At 38.4% G+C, this 21592-nt stretch overlaps 1 protein-coding gene across 2 annotated transcripts in view; it reads right to left on the reverse strand.

Moving 5' to 3' along the window:
* The window catches only part of DLGAP2 (DLG associated protein 2), a 506645-nt gene that overhangs the window by 26590 nt on the left and 458463 nt on the right, over positions 1-21592 (reverse strand). For both annotated transcript variants that reach the window (XM_026653071.1, XM_026653068.1), the window contains exons 9-10: positions 12930-13279; positions 1005-1090 (exon numbers count right to left, since the gene is read on the reverse strand). In XM_026653071.1, coding sequence (XP_026508856.1) covers positions 1005-1090; positions 12930-13279 — 436 coding nt within the window. The remainder of the gene's footprint in view (positions 1-1004; positions 1091-12929; positions 13280-21592) is intronic.

The following is a 21592-nucleotide window of genomic DNA, read 5'->3' on the forward strand; positions in this document are numbered from 1 at the left end:
ATGAAAATAATTTAAACCACCTTTGGAAGCAAATATTGATCTTTTCTCACATTACATTATATTGCACATCATTAATAAACAGAACTGGAAATAGCACCAAAGACCTGCAGTGCTGTATATACTGTTGAAATGAAGACTATCAAATAAATATATACAACTATTTCAGATAATAAGGGCCCTACTCAAAGACATTCTGAGTTAAGGCTGTCAAGAATTTTGTAATAAATGTAAAAAGTGGTAGCAGGCTGGTGTGGTTTTATGTTTGTTTGTGCTTAAACACAGCATAGAACTACCATGAAATGGTGAGTGTCTCATGATAATCTTATCTTGGATACTGAAATACTAGAATAAATTTATGTTCAATAGTTGTAACAGAGGATCAAAAGATTGTTCATGAAATATACAGGTCAGTTGTTCAAATTTAGCTCATATCAGTTGTAAGCAAAGGTAATTACTATCCCCAAAGGCTGTTTAATGGCTTCTGTGAAATGAGATAGTGGTCCCAGTCCAGTGCCAGGTGGACAAGTGTCTAAATAAAAAACCCACCACCACCAGAATTAGCACATTTGTCAGCAGTCTTAGCAGACTGGACAAGGATTGACTCACCATGGAAACTGACTCCTAGAAGTAGTCCCTGTAGGTCAGGGTTGAGATAGGCCCTGTCCTGCAAATGGACTGTATAGCATATAGATTCAGCCATGGGGATCCCTTTGCAGGGCTGGCGCTTCAGTGTGCTTGCACCTGTTCTGTGATTCCTCTCATTAATTAGGAGCACTAAGTTCACCATACAAACATTAACTTCCTCCAAATCAAAGAAAAAAACCCTGGAAACTCTGAGTAAATATGAAGGGAGAGCTAAAGCATCTCTTACAATATTAGCAGTTGGCCAACATACACGTATAAGCCTGGCCTTGTGAATTATTTATAGACAGCACCATCTACGTGTTTGTTCACAACAGTGTTTTGTCTTTTGAAAGATTACACTTTTATTTTGCATGAATTACCGTTTCTCATCTTCCACTTGCACTCCAACGGAATGGTATTCCCGTAGGCCTCTGCTCTCGGTATCTGAATCGGTTGCCGTTTCCACCTAATTCAACACAAAAGATACATCTGCAGAAGTGAACATTGACAATCCAACCTTATATCTACCTACCTTTATTTCAATTAATTATATATTTCCTTAATTACTTCAAAGAAACACCTAACCCAGTAAAATCATTTAAATAAGCATTCACTGTGGTATCATTGTTTTGGTGCTGTGTTTTATAAAACTGTGCATAACCACTTCTGCTCTGCTCTGTAATTCCCTTTCTTAAATGTATGCAGATGCAATTACTCAGTTTAATGCAGGCAGAAAGTAAGATTGGCCCGACTATTCTATTATTAGAACTAGGAACCCATAGGTTAGCCCCATTATATATTATTAGAATACAATCGCATTATATCTCAGGATTTACAAAATAAAATAAAGAAAAGAAAATAGCCCCATAAAAATTGCAAGTCATAAAAAGAAATGTTACAATGAATTGATTCTATTGGCAACTGTGCCAACAAATACAGAAATATTTAAGTGATAAAGAAGATACAGTATAATACCATAACTCACCTTTCTTAACAACATAATCTTAAGAATGCTATATCAACTAAGTCAGGAATTTTAAATAGTTATCCCCTCTGCAATACTCTTACAAAATGTATTCACAATAGTGTTTTCACCTTAATTGGCACTACACTTATATCAAAAATTACTGCAGGATTTTCTATAAACACACACACACAAGTGTTGCAGCATGAAAGTTATGTTGAATCAAAGGAGAGTCAAAGAAAAAATAATTAAAATAGAACATTTTTCTCTTTTGGAGGATATTTTGTTTGTTAAACAAAATGAACGGTAGTTACCCATAAGTATAGGTTTCAGAGTGGTAGCCGTGTTAGTCTGTATCCGCAAAAAGAACAGGAATACTTGTGGCACCTTAGAGACTAACAAATTTATTAGAGCATAAGCTTTCATGGTATAAGTATAAGTATAGTTAACATTACAAAAATATCTTTCCATAATATATTGAAAATATTTATTTATATATATATATATATAAATATATATATTTATATATATATTCCATTATATATTAGAAATAATTGTTAACTTAACATACAATGTTACTTTGAAAAGGGATTGTATAAAACTGTCAACTTTTTATTCACCAGGTCTCTTTCTGTGCATTCAGAGTCACATCTGCTGACTTAGTAACAAACATATACTTCTAGTAGCTTCTACTCCTGTTAGTTAACCATGTTGAGCCAACACAGCTAAGGCAGAGTAAACTGGATTCTATTCCTTCTAGTCCATCATCAACAGAATTATTCACTAAATTACAATTCAGAAGCCAATCAGTTATACCTGCATAAATATACTGAAGATAATGGTGTTGCACAGATCTCACTAGGAGAATCATCTGAAGATAAAGGTAAACTCATGGCAATTTAGCCAGATATTTAGCCTCCATGTGGATTGCCCAGTGCCTCAGAAACATCCGAGCAGATTTCCCTGTGTGTTCCATATGGGCTAAATCTTTCCACTAATGGAATGATTTGGGAACATCTCTATGGAGAAAGCCTTCCTCTTCCAAGGTGCCCTCCTATGGGTATTTCTGCAGGAGCTCTGGATGACTATAATTTGCCCAATATGTAACTGACACAGGAATTTATAGGAATATATATAGTTGATGTACAGTGAACTTTTATATGATTGAAAACACAGTTATCAGTAAAATTACAGTCCAGGTGTCAAAATGGCCTGGCACGCGTTCCTTCTAAACAGAAACTCTGCCAAATTATCCTCCCATCCAGCTTGCCAAAGCTGACACTAACTAAATGCTCTAATGATTGCTTTCACATTTTAATACCTTTCATTTGCTTGCTGTGCCCCGTAGCAGGAGGAGGATGCCAAATAAGGACTTTTGATGTAATTTGGAGAGCAAATATTGTAACACCTGACAAACAGAAAACAATCCTGCAAAATGGAGTCAAAGGCTGAAACAAGTAAAAGCGGGAAAACAACAATTTCATCTAACAATGGTGTGGGGGAGGGATGAACAATTCCTACGAAACACAGGTAGCGTAAGGTCACCTTCTGGGAAAGAAAGGGAGATAATTCCAATGTGATCAGATTGGCCAGGCTTTATTTAGAGTTGGTCGAGAATTTTTCAACTAAATGTTTCTTTGTAAAAAATAAAAAATGCTGATTAATCAAAACAGACTTTTTGTGGAAACGTATCCGTTTCGACAAAACCTTCGAGGAAGGTTTCTCAGGATGAAATTTCTGGTCAAAAACAGAGACCCACTCCAGAATAGCTAATAGCCCAGTGGTTGGGGCACTCCCCCGGGATGCAGAAACCCAGGTTCAAATCCCTCTCTATTTGATTTGAAGCAGGAACTTGACCATGAATCTCCCACATCCCAGGTGAGGGCCCTAGCTACTAGGCTCATGGCTATCCTGAGGTGGGTTTCCCTGTTTTTTTGTGAAATATTTTGAAAGGTCTTAGTTTCATCTCGATGCAGAACAAAAAACAAATGTAGAAACCTTGAAATATTTTGCAAAACAGAATTCTTGTCTTCCAGCCAGCCTTAGCTTAATTTACATAAATTTACATACAGACCAATGGTCCAACTAGCCCAATATCCTGTCTTCTGACAGTGGCTAGTGCCAGATGCTTCAGAGGGAATTAAAAGAACAGGGTAATTATCAAGTAATCTATCCCGTATCATCCAGTCCCAGCTTCTGGCAGTCAGAGGATTAGGGACACCCAGCGCATAGGACTGTGCCCTGATGATCTTGGCTAATAGCTATTGAGGTACCTATCCTCCACAAACTTATCTAGGTCTTTTTTTAACCCAGTTATACTTTTGGCCTTCATAACATCCCCTGACAAAGAGTTCCACACGTTGACTGTGCACTGTGTGAAGAGGTACTTCCTTATGTTTGTTTTAAACTTACTACCTATTAATTTCATTGGGTGATCCTGTTTCTTGTGTTGTGTGAAGGGGTAAATAACACTTCTTTAATTACTTTCTTCACACCATTCATGATTTTATAGACCTCTATCATATCCCCCTTTAGTTATCTCTTTTCTAAGCTTAACAGTCCCAGTCTTTTTAATCTCTCCTTGCATTTTTGTTGCCCTTCTCTTTACTTTTTCCAATTCTAATATATCTTTTTTGAGATGGGGCGACAAGAACTGCATGCAGTATTCAAGGTGTGGGCATACCAGAGATTTATATAGTAGCATTGTAATAATTTCTGTCTTATTTTCTATCCCTTTCCTAATGGTTTCTAACATTGCTAGCCTTTTTGACTGATGCACATTGAGCAGATGTTTTCAGAGAACTATCCACAATGACTCCAAGATCTCTTTCTTGCGTGGTAACAGCAAACTGAGACCCCGTCATTTCGTATGTATAGTTGGAATTGTGTTTTCTAATGTGCATTACTTTGCATTTATCAACATTGAATTTCATCTGACTTCTTTTTGCCCCGTTACCCAGTTTTGTGAGATCCCTTTGTTAACTCTTTGCAGTCTGCTTTGGACTTCACTATCTTGAGTAACTTTTTTGTATCATCTGCAAACTTTGCCATCTCACTGTTTACACACTTTTCCAGTTCATTTATGAATATGTTGAACAGCATGAATCCTAGTACAGATACTTGGGGGATCCCATTATTTACCACTTTCCATTGTGAAAACTGACCATTTGTTTCCTGTTTTTTAACCTGTTACTAATCAACAATAGGACCTTCCTTCTTATACAATGACTGCTTACTTTGCTTAAGAGTCTTTGGTGTGGGGCCTTGTCAAAGGCTTTCTGAAAGTCACAGTATACTATGTCAACTGGGGTCACCCTTCTCCACATGTTTGTTGACCTCCCTCAAAGAATTCTAATAGATTGGTGAGGCATGGTTTCCCTTTACAATATATCATGTTTATCTACATGTCTGGTAATCATGTTCTTTACTATAGTTTCAACGAATTTGTCTGGTACTGAAATTATTTGCCTGGTATTGAAGTTCAACTCAGCACAGGGGAAAAGGTAACATGTTTGGTTTTGTTGTGGCTCCCAAAACTTGAATGAATCTTACCAAAGTAGATTTGTTCTCTGTGATCCTTGAATATTTTATTATTCACTAGCATGCATTCCAAATAGTTTAATTTTTGAAACCCTGGCCATGCCATCAGCAAGGTGATATATGGTGAAAGACGGTCATAGAGCCCCAGCTCCACAAACTGACTTAGGTGTTGCAACACTGAGCATCACAACGCCTAACTTTTAGGCACCCAGAAAATCACTGGAACAATACTCGTATCCACAAAGCCCGAGTTAGGCACATACGCTCCCTACTTGATGAACTGGGAGAGACAGGTGCCTAAAATGAGATTCACAAAATCCAGCACACTATGTGGGGTGCCACCTAAACTAGGAAATGGGAGATGCAGAGGAGAGGATTGTGTGCTAAACTCCACCCTTTTTATGTAGTTAAAATCATAGAATCACAGAAATGTAGGGCTGGAAGGGACCTTGAGAATTATCTAGTCCATCCCCCTGTGCTGAGGCAGGACCAAGTATATCTAGACCATCCCTGACAAAAATGAGCTTGCAAGCTCCTCCAATGTGCTTGCAAACAAGGTTGGTGTCATCCAAAATTTTATAAGCATATGAGGACTTTCAGAAAGCCTTTGACAAGGTCCCTCACGACAGACTCTTAAGCAAAGTAAGCAGTCATGGGATAAGAGGGAAGGTCCTCTCATGGATCAATAACTCATTAAAAGGCAGGAAACAAAAGGTAGGAATAAATGGTAAATTTTCAGAGTGGGGAGAGGTAAATAGTGGTGTCCCCCAGGGATCTGTACTGGGACCAGTGCTGTTCATCCTATTCATAAATGATCTTGAAAAAAGGTAAACAATGAGATCGCAAAGTTTGCAGACAATACAAAATTACTCAAGATAGTTACGTTGAAAGCAGACTGAGAACAGTTACAAAGGAATCTCACAAAACTGAATAAATGCAGAGTATAAATTAGAGTATAGCTTGATTTGTTTTGCAGCCAAAAAGATACATTAATTGACTAAACTATTTTTTTGCAAATTATTTGTTCAGCTCTTTTAGCTATTAATGTTTAGCCAATAGATGGCACCGTTTATTTCAGCATTATTTGTCTGCTCTGAACATGGACTCTGTGAAAATAGCATAGTGGGGTTTCAGATTTACTGTCTCTCAATGAATTCCAAACCATATATGCTCAGTTTAGAAGAAAACAGACCTCAACCTACTATCTGAAAGCAAAGCTGGGCTCTTCCCTTTTCCCTCATCATCACCAGCAATAAAATGTTTTGCAAGCCACATTATGCCTCTCATAACCCTATGCAACCTCATTGCCCTCAGTGGCTTTGCCCTGGTACAATAACTGCTTGGCTCTGTGTGCAATTAGAATTTAATAATCATTTCTGTTGATGGAAAAGAGTTCAGCTCACTCTCCCTTACCTCTATTGGCCTTTCAGAGCCAAGAAGAGTAAAAAGCAAGAAAACCTTACTTCTGACACAATAACAAGGAAATCTGACTCTAAACACACAAGGATTAGCATTTACACTAATCTGATGTATAAGAAAGTTTCATTTGTACATAGTCACTTTTCAAAGTTGAAGAATAGCTTAAAGTAAAACTGCAGTGAGAATTCACTGCTTTAGTTAGCTGAAGGAATATTTACAACTAACAGACGCATATATGTTTCAATTTTCAAAACACTTTTTAGAAATGTACATCAGGGATTATCTCTCACTGTATCTGTGAATGATTTCTGTGTTTTGTAGCATTTTACTGCTATAGTAGTTCCCAGCAGGAAGTCCGGGTTGCTGAATAGGTTGTGTGACAAAATAGGTGCTAATTATCAGATGAATGCATGAAGCAGGTTGGAAACTTTCATGGTTCTTTTAAGTGAGTTCTATTTGATAAAAGAAATAGTTCAGAAAATTTCGAAAACAGGATTCATATTAAACTAAGATTAGATTACCAACAACAAATTGTAATACATAACAGAATGGTAACTATTTTCAATATCTTTTGTGCATTCAGAGGCTAAATGGAAATTCTTCCATAATAAACTAAATGAGCAGATAGTCTGCATGACAGCATCCTGGATCTTTAGTAATGTGAACTTTTCATTATGTTAAATGACAATTAAGAAAATCAATAGGATAATTTGTGAAAGAAGATTAAATTATTATAAGCTTTTTTTAAAAAAAATGTCGTTCTGTTTCAACTACAACCACTTCTGCTAAGCTTTTTAGCAAGAGAAGAAATAGCCATTGGATGAGGCAAGTGCATTAATTGGTTACATCCATCGTTTTATGTGCACATATCGGCATAGAACAACTTTTGGGGTCAAATTATGGCTGCTTCACAATGGATGTGCTGGTGGGGGATAAGGAGCACAGGGAGATCCTTCTCTGTGCTCTGCCCCCATTGCTCTCATATTTAGTATCATCATTTGACAGCCAGTGCTCTTCAAGTACATAGTGAGTGTGTGTGTGTGATGAGGGTAAGGGGGAGTGAGGGTGAAGGTGGGAATGCTAGTGTGGCCAACGCTGGTTACCTGCTCAGACCAGGTGTGTATGGGGGTGGTACAATGAGTGATTATGATTCAGAGATTTTTAGAGCCAGAAGACAGCATAGGGCATACAATTCACCAAGTGATTCCTGCATCAAGCCCATACCTTCTGGTTGGGCTACAGCATATCCTTTAGAAAGACATCCAGTCATATCTTAAAGATGTCAAGTGAGAGAGGATAAGTTGTTTCAATGGTTAATTACCCGCACTGGGTATGTCTACACTGCAATTAAGAACCCATGGCTGGCCTCTGTCAGCTGACTCGATGCAAACATTTGAGCTTGGGTATGGGATCCTGTGGGGAGGGGGTCACAGCCCAAGCCCAACCTTCTACGCTGCAATTAAACAGCCCTTAACCCAAACCCCCATGAGCCCAATTTGGCTGACACGGGCCAGCCGCAGGTGTTTGATTGCAGTATACACATACCTGCTATTAAAAATATGCACCTTATTTCTAGTCTGAATGTGTCTGGATTGAGTTTCCAACCACTGGCTCTTGTTATGCCTTTGTCTGCTAGACTGAAGAGCCCTCTACTATCAGAAACCTTCTCTCCATGTAGGAACTTACAGACCATGATCAAGTCACCATTAAAGCTCTACTTGGATAAACTAAATTGACTGAACTTCATAAGTCTTTTGTTATAAGGCAGATTTTCCAGAACTCCACTAATTCGTGTAGATCTTTTCTGAATGCTTTCCAATTTGTTTACATCTTTTTAAAAGTGTGGACATTAGTATTCCAGTAATGGTCTCCTAATGAATATACAGAGGTAGTAATGCCTCCCTACTTCTAGTTAATATCCCCAAGAAAATCCAAGGTTTGTATTTGCTGTCATAGGGTTAGTCTACACACAACATTTGTACTGCTTTAAGTATACTTGTATAGTTAAAGCAGTACAACCCCGTAACAAGCATGCAGTTATATTGGTAAAGGTGATTTATACAGGCATAACTGTATGACTAGGGCTAGTGCCAGTATCGCTGTTTCAGTAAAAAAAGAAAAAAGAAAAGAAAAAAATAATCACACTTGAAGTGAAATAGTTCTATAAGTACAAAAATCATGTTTAGACCAGTCTTTAGCATCAAACTGGCAGCTCATGTTCAGATGGTTATTCACCACGACCCCTAACTCCTTTTCTGAGTCACTTCTTTCCAAAATACAGTTCCCTAGCTTCTGCGCATGACCAACATTCTTAGTTCCTGGATGTATGACCTTGGATTTAGCTGTATTAAAATGCATGTTGTTCAAGTTTATCATGCAATCCAGATAGCTCTGTAGAACTGACTTGGCCTTATCATTATTTGCCACTCCACCATTTTTTGTCTCATCCACAAACTTTAATAGCAACAATTTTATGTTTCTTCCCAGATTATAGATAACAATATTGAACAGTACTGGACCAAGAACAGATCTTTATGTGCTGCCAATAGAAATACCCTCTCTGGATGATGATTCTCCATCTACAATTACTTTTTGAATTTGCTCACCTCCATGGTGACAGGGTGCACTTAGAGGACGGTTTGCTATACTGGTTTAAAAAGTATAGCAAGGGCATATGTACAAAATACTACCACTTGGGAGGTGCTGTGAATGCAACTCTTGCTCTTAAGATAGTGTTGCAGAAATCTGCATTTTGGAGCTTCCCAAGAAAGGTTGATACCATAGTAGGGTCTTATAATTAAATGTCTGTATCATGACTGTGACTCGGGAAAGTGGCACCTGATAGGTTCTTGTCTCACAGAATGCTACTATGAGAGAAAGGAGAAAAATAAAACAAGCAATTTCTAATAATCTCTAATGTTTTCCATGCAATATATACAAAAATAGTGGAATCCACTTTGCCTTTCATCCAAGGCATGTATTCGGTTGCATCATGTCATAATGTAGAAAACTCATGGAGTCCAGCTGAGACTAACTGTACCACTACAGCCCATGAAGCTTCATACTACAGCTGTCATACAGTGGATTGGCACAGCATCATAGAAATGTAGGGCTGGAAGTGACCTCAAGAGATCATCTAGGCCATCTCCCTGGGATGAAGCAGGACTAAGTATCCATAGACCATCCCTGACATGTGCTGTCCTCCAACATGCTTGTAACCTTTCCATCCTGGGGCAATCTGCAAATTTTAAAAGCATACTATCCACTCCATTATCCAAGTCATTAATGAGGATGGTGAATAGTACCAGCCCCAGGACAGACCCCTGCAGGACCCCACTAGATACATCCTTCCAGATTGACAGCAAAGCATTGATAACTGCTCTGTGAATGTCATGCGGGACAGTGTCCAGAGCATTACCAAAATCAAGCTATATCACATCAACTGCTTCCCCCCATCCACTAGGCCAGTAACCCTGTCAAAGAAGGAAACTAGTTGGTTTGGCATGATTTGTTCTTGACAAGTCCATGCTGACTATTCCTTATAATCCTATTATCCTCCAGGTGCTTACAAACTCGTTGCTTAATAATTTGTTCCATTATCTTTCCAGGTATATAAGTTAAAATCACTGTTCTGTAATTCCCCAGGTTCTCTTTGTTCCCTGTTTTTAAAGACAGGTACTGTTTGCCCTTCCCCAGTCCCAGAGACGACCCGTACCCGCCGATAGTGTGGGCGCAGAGCAAGAGCAGCAGCTTCAACAGTCCATGTGAGCATGCTCAGTACAAGCAAAGCAGCAAATCTGGGAGGGCATGTGACCCCATGTGGTACCCCCCCATGTCACCTCTGCTCAGTCCTCTGGGACCTCACCCACGCTCCAGGAGTCCCCAAAGATAAATGCCAACAGTTTCAAGAATGCTTCATCTAGTTCCTTAAGTACCCTAGGATGAATTTCATCAGACTCTGCTGACTTGAATACATCCAATTTATCTACATAATCTTTAGCCCATTCCTTTCCTATTTTGTGTTGAGTATCCGGTCACCATTAACATTTTTAATGCAGACTAAAGCAAAATAGGTTTTGCATTTGTAACAATTACTGTAGAGAGGGTCCTGCAAACAATAAATACAAATTACCCATTTTGAAGGGTGCCCTGTACATGACAAATGAAGGAAAGAGTCCATTTTCTATACTACATATCACAACTTTCTCCAATAATGTAATCGTGATTTGATCTTGACATACATTGGGTTTGTTTCTATATCAAAGTAGTTTCTTGTACTCTCATGACTTTCTGGTAATTTCACGACTCTCACTACAGAAATGACAAAACTGAAGACTTAACTACAATTCATATTATAGAACAGTGTCTAAATTTTAACCAGAGTTTAATATTTTACAGTTTGCTCATCTTTGGGAATAGAGGGCTATTGAAGTCAATGACTCCCACTGACTTGAATGGTGCAAGATTAAGGACAGAAAATGTTTCTTTTTCCTATAAAGGGCTGGGCTCTGTAGCTGTTCCACATGCAGGAACTGTACAGTTCCACATGCAGCAGCATTGCTAGATTGGTGTTAATGTTAGTAATCTATCATCTTCACAACCTGTATGGTTGCAAGACTTTCATAGTAGCAGTCTGCCTTATGTTTCAGACTGTCTCATATTGTCTAGAACCGTAATAGAAATAATTTTCAAACCAATTTGTTAAATCAGAGCAACATTAATAATGCACTAATTATCCATCCTGGAAGATGCAAAATTTATTAATGCAAATATATTCAGATGCACTGCATTGCATTCTAATGAGGAAGCTAGTAATGCAGTCTATCAAGGTAATATGTAAATAAAAAACATCCTTATCTTAGGTGCTTTGATGCAGAAGGCTAACCGAACTGAAGTAGTTTAGTCTTATTTCTGAGGCATGAACTCAATTTTTTCTGTATTTTGAAATAAAATTATTCTACTCTGCTTTATTATTCATTGCAAACAAAGCAACAGGAATATGACAAAATGTATTTTCTGCTAAGAAATGTTGCCGATGAATAGTTTTCACACAGATGTAACATTTGGAACTTACTGCAGAAATAACCAGTACAAATATATTGTGTCCTGCGATAATTTTGTAATTTTAATCTTATATACAAAATCCTCCAAAAGATGCATAAGAGGTATCTGCACTTCTGAAAATATATGCTTCAGCCTTTTTAGACTCTGACCTTTCACAAACAGCTTTTGTCATTTACAGTGATCAAACTTGAAAACCAGAATTAGGAGCCAAGCACCAAATGCTGGGTTGCTGTAGGTATTCCACTGTGTCCCTGTAAATCACTGCATGGATGGATTAAGGGATTATAAACCCACATTACCAAAACTGCTGCACACAAAGAATCATCAGAGCCCTACTAAAAATGTTGGTCATCACCTGTACTAAGAGACTGTATGAAATGAATTTAAACAGATGAGTAGTCCCACTGTAGTTAATGGGAACATTTGCATGCTTAAAGTTAAGTATATGCCTAAGTGTTTGCAGGCACAGAACCTGCTCCTTCATCCTCAAAGGGTCCTGAATTGTTTGCAGGGTCACCTGCAGTATATTTATTAATAATCAGCATTTGCTAGAGATATGACTAAATGACAACCAGCACCAGTATCTGCCAGTCAGCAGAAGAAATATGATTTAAAATTTGCATTCTAGATCATATTTCATTCAACTGAAACTAGTGTGACAGTATGTTCCATAGAACGACAGACATTTTGTAAGCCAAAAAATATATTTTGTGTGTCACACAAATTTACTCAAAGGACTTTCTTATAATTCTACATAATTACTGTCCAGTTTACAATTCCCTGTCCATCTATACTGACACATTTTTTATATTTTTATCCCCAACAAAGCTCCCGGTCCTGGTTTGCTTTTGGTGAGTTGGAGAAGTTATTTTTAAATAATAATTAAAAAAAACCCAAACCAAAAACCATCCAGCCAAACAATAAACACAGAAGAAGCATCAGCACCCATCCCCCATGGTCAAAAAGGAAAGATAATGAAAAAATGCAGTCCAGGATTTTAAAGCTGACATAGTTCTATAAAAAAAGATTATGAATTCACAGAGTGAAAGAGATGAACATGCAGTTCACCTGTAGATCTTCAATATAATTTTCATATCAAGTGTTAATGACAGGTAACCTCCCTAGAGATTTATTCATTCATTTCACTTCCAGGTTTCTGCACAGCCACTTTGGCATGATGCGAATTACAATTAATGCTAAGCAGCCAGGGGTTGTTTGTTAGATTATTAGAGTCAGTGAAGCTGAATGACTCATTCTATGCTATTTACAGAACCAAGGCAAGCAATTCATCACAGAACAGATGTTAATGATAGGCTACCTGAATCCCTATAGAGGACCGTCGACTCTTAAGAAACTCCTCAGCTTTTGTCACTAAAATGGCCTTGTCACTGGTTCGTACTGAAGTGATTTGACTCTCAGAAGCATGGCGCTGTGCAGCGGCAGTTTCCATGGCAAGATTCATGGCCTTGTTACTGTCCAAACTGTCTGTAGAGTTGTACATCCCTCGACCATCTTGAGGCCATGGGGAAATCCTCTGAGTCCGGCTATCATGATATGCATCCTGGGTGGATTCTGTGCTGCTCTGTGCTGTAATTGAGATGAGTGGCTTGGAAGTGGTACGTGGGGGTACCGGTGGCGGCGTTTTTTTGTAACTTGTATAAGTTACAGCTACAGAAGGAATAAAAAAAAAAGAAATCAAGATTAATTCGTTAATGGAAATATTGTGCTTTATTGGAGAAAAATGTAAAATAGAGACTGTGCTACTTAAAAACCAAAGACAATTGCAAAATAGTGTTCATCTGCAAAGCTCGCTATCAGCACAAACTCTTTCTCATACTAAGATGGGTATCCATAGCAACAGGTTTATTTTATTTCATCAGGGAAGCAAGGATTGAAAACGCTCCTCATACTAAAATGAGAACCCTTGATAACAGTGAAGATGAAAGGAGTTAGCACGGATTTGTTGCGCATGTCTGAGTACTGAGAGTGATGTGCAGATTTGTACACGTTAGTGCCCATGGGCTGGTTCTCCATGGGATAAAGCTGATAGCAGGAATGAGGGATGATTTTTTCACCTCATGTATTCATTTGAACTCTGGACTCTTCACTGATTCAGTGGGGATTTAAGAAAGCAATAGCAATATATTGAAACAAGAAATTCTTCGACAGACTCTTTCACTGAGCAGCAGCACTTTACACTTTTGATCTTTCAATACTAATTTTAGGTTTACTGTTGGATATAGATTTACTATCTGACAGTAATATGACTACTTAAATGGGAATAAGGATTAAAATATATATGATTAAAACAAGCTACAAATATTAGTCAAGCAGGAAATTCTGTACATATAAATGTTTCTAAAATGCAAAGACTAAGAATTACCTTTAAAACCAAAACAGACTAAAATACCTTAATCTACAGTGACATTTTATCCATATTCCTGTAGTAAATTTTAAATGCAGTGAGAGTATATTGAAGGGTACTGTTTTGAAATAGACAGAACCAGCAAAAGTACAGATCTAAAAAGTAGGACAAAAATGATGCTGAAAGAACAGGCTACACATCAGAGGGACAGTGAACTAATATCAACAGGATGAATCAGGTTTGCTTCTGGTTTGACTCTAATCCCATCCTACAGCAGAGAGTTTGACAAAGCATCAGGTGCATCCTGGAGAGACTACAAAAGGGAGAATCCTGACCAGGAGAAATCTCTTGCTTTTTGGTATTTCAGGGAACAGAAACATAACAGTTTGCAGAGTGGTAGAAAACACTTTATTTATTTTGTGATCACTATCATACCATAACCAATCGGAATTTTTAAATCCAACCCAACTGACTCGAAAGGGACTGCATTAACGCCAGGTACATTCACTAGTTTGTACTGTTTTGGTAGAGGAGTGATTTGTTACTGAAATAGTTAGACCAGTACAACTCCTAGGGTGGATGCAGTTATACGGATACAATAGTGCCTTATACCAGTATAACTTATTCCCCTTCCCATACAGGAGTAGTTATAGCACTTTTACACTGATATAATTGTGCCCACACTAGTGGAGTTGTACTACTTTAACTATACCACTATAGTTAGCAGTACAACTTGTGTGTGTAGATAAGGCCTAATAAAGCTACTTTTAACAGCAAGGGTTTTCATTTTGCAGAATTTGTTAAGGTGACCCAGGTAAGCCAGAGACTCAGGCAAAGAGTGCGTCCTGCTGTAGAGAGGTCACATGACAAGCAAAGCAATAGGCCTGAGTGACTATACAGTTTTTTCCAGTTAGTATGATGTTATGCTACAGTTAGAGAGAGGAGAGGCTGACTAAGAAGCTGCTAGCCATTGTAACTTCTGCTGAGAAAGAATGAGAAGGTTACCACATGGGGAAAGTGGAGCCAGGAGAAAACTGCTATTCTTCCATTTTCTTTTTATCATTGGTAATCACAGATGGTGTGACGGTCCAGATTCTGAGAGTTGATGCATTTTTTTAAAGCATAGTTGTACTGTTCCATCACCAAACTTATCTCCTATCGGATTTGTAACTACTGGTTGAGAAGACAAAACCAAACAAAAACACTTTTCAAATGCCAGGGCAGCTTTTCAGAATATAGTTGTCCTCTCAGAGATGGAGATGAACACAGTATTTGGAAATTACAATAGTATCTGCAAAGCTTAAACAATGGCTCAAATTAATGATGGTGCTGGAAAAGGTAGATGCAGGTGGTCACAGTGCTGGAAAGCATTAGAAATAGCACTACTGGGATGAAATTAAGTGGGTGAAATCCAGATAAGGACATTAAACTAAGACAGGTTATCTGCGTTATAACTAATTTATTATATTTCACCAGCTGTCTTCATCCCAAAGAACAGCAGTGAGCAATGAAGCATATGGTGAATGTGACAATGAAACCTCATGGGCAAGCATAATCCTAATACACAGGCAATAGGTCCCATTTCTACCCTAACAAAATGTAAATATTGAACTTGTTCAGCATACTTCCACAGTTAGCTTAATTTCTGTCTTGCTTTTATAAAGGTCCTCTCTTGGAAGAATTAGTGTTGTAGTTGTTTGAATATTACTTTTTTTATTTTTTGGTAAGATTTAAGAGTTACTTCTGTGAACTTAATATTGTTTTTGGCCTTCTGCTGGGTGAGCTGTCTTACAAATACATTTTATGACTTATTTCTGCATTACACTGGAAAGCATTTGCATCATAATTTACACCCCCCACATCCCCAAATGTGCAATGAGAGGGAGAAACCAGGAAAGAGGTAATGATGAAAAAAGATCTAAGAACATAAGCAATCTTAATATATATTTACAGTGAGATATAGCAGCAAAAAAGTCCAGGTTGCAGACACAGAGATAGGGTTTCCAACTTTCTAATCACGCAAAACTGAACACCCCTGCCCTGCCCCTTCCCTGAGGCCCTGCCCCTGCGCCACCCCTTCTCCAAGGCCCCGCCTCCTGCCATCGCTCTCTCTCCTCGGCCCTCACTCACTTTCACTGGGCTGGGGCAGGGGGTTGGGGTGCGGGATGGGGGTGAGGCTCTCTGGTGGGGCTGGGGTGCAGGAGGGGGTGTGGGCTCTGGCTGGGGGTGTCGGCTCTGGGGCGGGGCCAGGGATGAGGGGTTTTGCTTTAAATGAACACAAAATGTATTGCTTACCTAAGTGATAACTAAATAGAAGGTGAGAGATGTGCTGACGGGGGCAAAAGAATCCTGCAGTAGGCAGATGTGGGAGCTGTCTCCTATATTAGGCCTCATCTTGATCTCTAATATTTAGAGATTAGCTAAAACCTGAAGCATCAGGTTTAGTATCTCTTCCAAAACTTTTGTCAGCATTAACTATTATGTCTCTGGATAGTCTTCTTATCCATAAAAGTGTCCAATTCCTTCCAAATCTCGCAAAGTTCCTTGCCTCAGTGATCTCCTGGGGCAATGAGTTCTAACTGCATGTTGTGTGAAAAAATATTTCCTTTTCTCAATTTTGAATTTGCTACCTTTTAATTTCATTAAATTTCCCCTTGTTCTTATGTTCTGAGATGGGGAGAACAGAAGCTCTCAATCTACCTGCTCTTTACCATTCACTATTTTGTACAATTTTGTCAAGCCCCCTCTTATCTGTCTCCTTTTTAACATACACAATTCCAGTCTTTTCAATCTCTCCTCAACTCAGTTTTTTCATATGCCATTTTCCCTATAATGTTCAATTAGCTCCTAAGTCCCACCCTTCAGTGGAACAATTCACACACACACTGTGAGGAGGCCTGGAGCAAGTCAGTGCAGCCTCTGAATACATACTGCGGGTTGAGCAGAGGCATGCCCGAGCTTCCTTGGAAATGTCCTGATTCAGTTTTTATGTAAAAGCTTATTTCCAATGTAAAACAGCATTCCTGCATAACACAGAACATGCCCAATCTATTGAGGAACATGCGAAATTTGATGTGAGTTTTTTATTTCCCTATTTTAGGTGAATGATTTTGATGTTTAATCGCTGGCCATTTTCAATACACTGTGCAACAATCTTGCTGTTGAACAAAGAGGCACATACAAAGTAAAAATGACAGATTACTTCCACGCTGACAATTGATCTGTGACATCTATAGCAGCTCTGAAGCACAAAGAGAAAAATGAGTTGGCACCAGTAGTCAAGAAATATTATGGGATTGTTTTAACCTGAACATGTAAAGAAGTACGAATGAAAGAGGTTGAGACTGTTTTCCTATTACATTTGTAGGTTACCTCAACAAAGATAGTTTTATTTTTATAAACAGGAGAAACCTTTTTCTGTAAATCAGAATTTACAACTTATCTTCATCAGTTAGTTATTGATCATCCCAAAACAAGGAAATGAAGTGTACAGGTCAAGACACACACAAAAACCTCCCTCCTTATGCTAAATTATACGGATGTCTTATAGGCCCCTTAGAATAGCAGTACAGGCTATTTAGATACTTGTCCATCGTTAATGCAAACATAAACACGCAATTGCCTTGTGTTTTCCTATTAGGAAATAAATTTTTAGGCAAATTTATGTCAGGACAATAAAGTGCTTCTATGTTGATTCACAGTGGGTTAAAGTAAAAGATGATATAAAGTTGGTGTAAGTTGGTCAAAAGAAAGGAGTTGGGTAGTGTAATATGCATAAAATTGGCATTTGGTGGGCAGGAAAAAGAAGAGTAACACCCTTTCCCCCCCCTCTTTTTGTAGGGACCAGATTTAGTCCTAGTACAATATAAGCAGGTACAACCTCATCCAAGTCAATTCCCATTAGCTGATGTTATTGCTATCTTCCCTCAATATGTAAATTACACATGATTTGCACACCCACTCAGTGCCAAATTGGCACACTATATTGTCACTTATCATATCATGTATAATACATAAAACTTTCTATCACCACTGAGTTTGGCCCAAAGATGCCCATGAATGACACATCCTCTGAACCATCTTCAACTTTCATTAGTACTTGCATTATGATATCTCTTATGAAGCATAATCAGAAATCAGCATGCTAAGCACTGTACAGACACATTGTACAGAAGACAATCTCTGCCCCAAAGAGCTTAAAGTTTAGGTTTCAGATGGGACAGAAATGGTATAAATCCAAAGTATTTATACTGATTTCTCTCTTCAATGAAAGGCATTTTTAGATGTAACTGGTATAACTGAAAGCAGATTTTTCCCCTTACACCTCGTTGCATTTGGCTGAATTTTCTGAGTGTTGTAGAAACAGTTCTAGGAATAATTCGGTTACTCAGTCTAACCAATTTTTTTTCAATGCAAATATAATTTGTACTAGAAATGAAATGCTCTTCAGACTGAGATTATTACAAATAACTAGGCCTAGGATTATCTAAGTGAATCAGGAGATTTCAAGATGAAAGGCAGGAGGTGAGACCTAGTATTTTGGATTGGAATTTCATGAGGTCACAGTCCAGCCACCTTCAAGAGATGCAGCTTTCTAATTCACCCACAGTTGTCAGTGCATTTGCACGATGTGAGCACCCTTTTCTTATGAATCAATATAGCCATTAAACACTAACTCAAGGGGAAGATGCCATTATGCAGCTGACAGAGATAAAGTTAATTGCATGACGAATTTACTCAAAGATACCAGCAATTAAAAAGAATGGTTTCCCCTTACTACACATGGGAGAAGATAGGGAAAGTACATGAGATTTCCTGAGTAACACGCTTTATTCATCCTAGGTATGGTTACTGCGCTGGAGGCGATGCACAGGCACGCTCCCTCAGTAGGTGCTCCAGGGGGCATCTTGCTTCAGGAAGATACAATGTGCCCCAGATTTCAGAGGAGCAAGACCACTGAGCTGCTGTTGAAGAGAATGCACTGTGCTTTCTCCTGTGGGTGCTAGTTCTTTTGACTAATGCAGAAAGAAAGTGAGGATAGTGCTACCTTGGCACGTCCTTTGCTCTGCCAGAGTGCAAAGCCTTCAACTGTGCAAGAGGAAAGGTTCCTTGTGCCAGCCAGTTTAAGGGCGTGACAAAATCTGGACCCAAACGTAGAGAGTACTACATAAATTCATTATGTGATCTTCTGATCATTATGAGAATTCTTATAATCAAATGCATTTACATAATTGAAAATGGGCACCCCTCAAGTGTCCTGAAAGCACTGCCTTGCTTTGTTAGAAATGCTTTCACATGCAGCAGGAATATGGAACTCTTTTTTTTTTTTTTTAAGTACTAATGGCTGAAAAAAAAAAATCACTTTTAAAAACAAAGAATAAATGAACATTAAAAGACTATTGACTGCAGAAAGCAAATGAGCTTTTGAGTTATGATATCTTGAGCACTTAAATGATTTTATTTGCTGATCAAAGGATGCCCCTTTTCAGGAATTTCCTATAAATCCAGTCCCATTTTAAGGATAAAAGCCCTTCCTTTAAAAAAGAGATGTCTGAGACATGTTTTTTATATTTCATAAGCATGTTGTCAATCGACTTCACAATCTGGTCTCTAATGACCATGTAAAACAACTTTCAGAGATTAGGATAATATCACACAGATTCATTTCAATTTGACATAGACAAAAAGAAAGTAGAAATGTGAGATCTAGCCAGGGGTCTCTTTCCTGAATCATTAATACATTTCTGCACTCAATAATAATGAGATGCTTTAGAAATGTTTAGATATAAAGCATATGTGGCTTTGGGCTATTTAAACAAAGATGGATCAACTGAAGGAATGAGCAAAAGTTAACATAAATTAGTCACTTGGGGCTAGCCGGACAGTCTAGTAGCACTTGTAATGCACAGGATCCACATTTACAGTCTTGAGCTTGGTCCCTCTCTTACATGCAGAAACAATATGAACTTAGTATGTACCACAAGGAAAAAATGCCTCACCTTGCTGTGACCCTCCCCTCTACCTGACATTGAGTGCTGAAGGGCTCCCGAGGGAAAGGAGGTCACCATGATGAAGGGCATTTAAAAAGGAGAGCCACAAGAAACTGGGAGGATCCTAAAACATCTCAAACAAAAATGAGTCCTCTGAGTATAGATCTCAGGGAAATAGTTCAATTTGTAGGAATTTTTCATGATCTGAATAAAGGAAAATACATTTTTGCACTTCTCCGCAGACACCTGTTACAATGCCCATTCCTTGCCTTCCAATTTAATTACTCCATGAAATTATTATTATTTAAAATCAAAACTGATCCGATAGCAAAAAGTACATGAAAGTCAATTAATTTGGGCCAAAGAAAGTTAAATTGCAGGGAAACTTGTAATTTATAGAATACTATTTCAGACAAAATAGGAGGAGACACAACACTTGCACCTGGTGAAATCATAGTATGTGTACAAAGTGAATATAAAATGCTACCAAATCAGAATGGCAGTGTTTCACAGACACTCTGCATTTACATTGGACAAGGTTACTGTAGTATAAATGACTACACAAGGTGGAGGGTGGTGGCAAATCAGGCTTCAAGAATATATCCTTGTTATCCACTGGCTCTTCCACCCTGCTGGTCTGCTCTTTGGTTTCTTAGCCATTTCCTGCATGGGTGCCCCACTTCTGCCTTTTGTTCTACTGGAAAAGGATCTTTTCGTCCTTAACCTGGGACCAGAGTGCCCCAGACTCCAGAGCCCGTCTCTTTCAGAATATTTCTGGGTGTTTTACTTCTAGGATAGAATTGGATATTGCAAACTTACAACCAAATTCTTTAAAAAAACAAGTTATATTGGAAATTAAAGAAAGAGTATATTTTAAACAAAAATAAATGATTTTCTTATCATAGCTAAATTTTTACTTTTCCCCCAAAGCTAATCAGATTGGCTATCTTAATCACCTTTCCAGGACAAAGAGGCTTACATGCTCACATGTTTCCAGAGATCAAATCTGAGGCTTGGTCTACACTACCAACCTATGTCAGGATAACTATGTCGCTCAGGGGTATGCAAAATCCACGCCCTTGAGCGACGTAGTTACAGCAACCTAATCCCTAGTGTAGAAAGCAATATGTTGATGGGAAGGTCTCTCCCATTGACATAGCTATCATCTCCCAGGGAGGTGGAGTACCTACACCAATGGGAGAAGCTCTCCCATTGGCTTAGGTAGCGTCTTCACTAAGCACTACAGCGGAGCAGTTGCACTGCTGCAGCGCTGTAAGTGTAGTCAAGCCCATAGTTTGGCCCAATAGCATGTCCTCCTGCCTATTGCCAGGGAGCTTCTCTTGTCTCTCTCTCTGTCTCTTTAAAAAGAATCTTTCTTTCTGCTTTCCAGAGATGGGCAGATGAGAAACCATTAATACAGTCACAATGACATTTGTGTGCTGGTACTTCCTTGGGAAGTACTCTGCTTTCCCTGCACTACAGTTCTACCAACTGTATCTGTTTTTATCACAGACTAGAGTGAAATCTGGCTAAATACTTAAAGTAAAATAGCCTCTTCCATAGTCTGGTTGTTGGGTCATTGTGTTGTAATAGTTCCTATTCATTTTCCCTGATGGGTGACTCAAA

Source organism: Terrapene carolina, unplaced genomic scaffold (assembly GCF_002925995.2).
Source record: "Terrapene carolina triunguis isolate 2854851 unplaced genomic scaffold, T_m_triunguis-2.0 Scaffold42, whole genome shotgun sequence".
In the NCBI taxonomy this organism is placed as follows: Eukaryota; Metazoa; Chordata; order Testudines; family Emydidae; genus Terrapene; species Terrapene triunguis.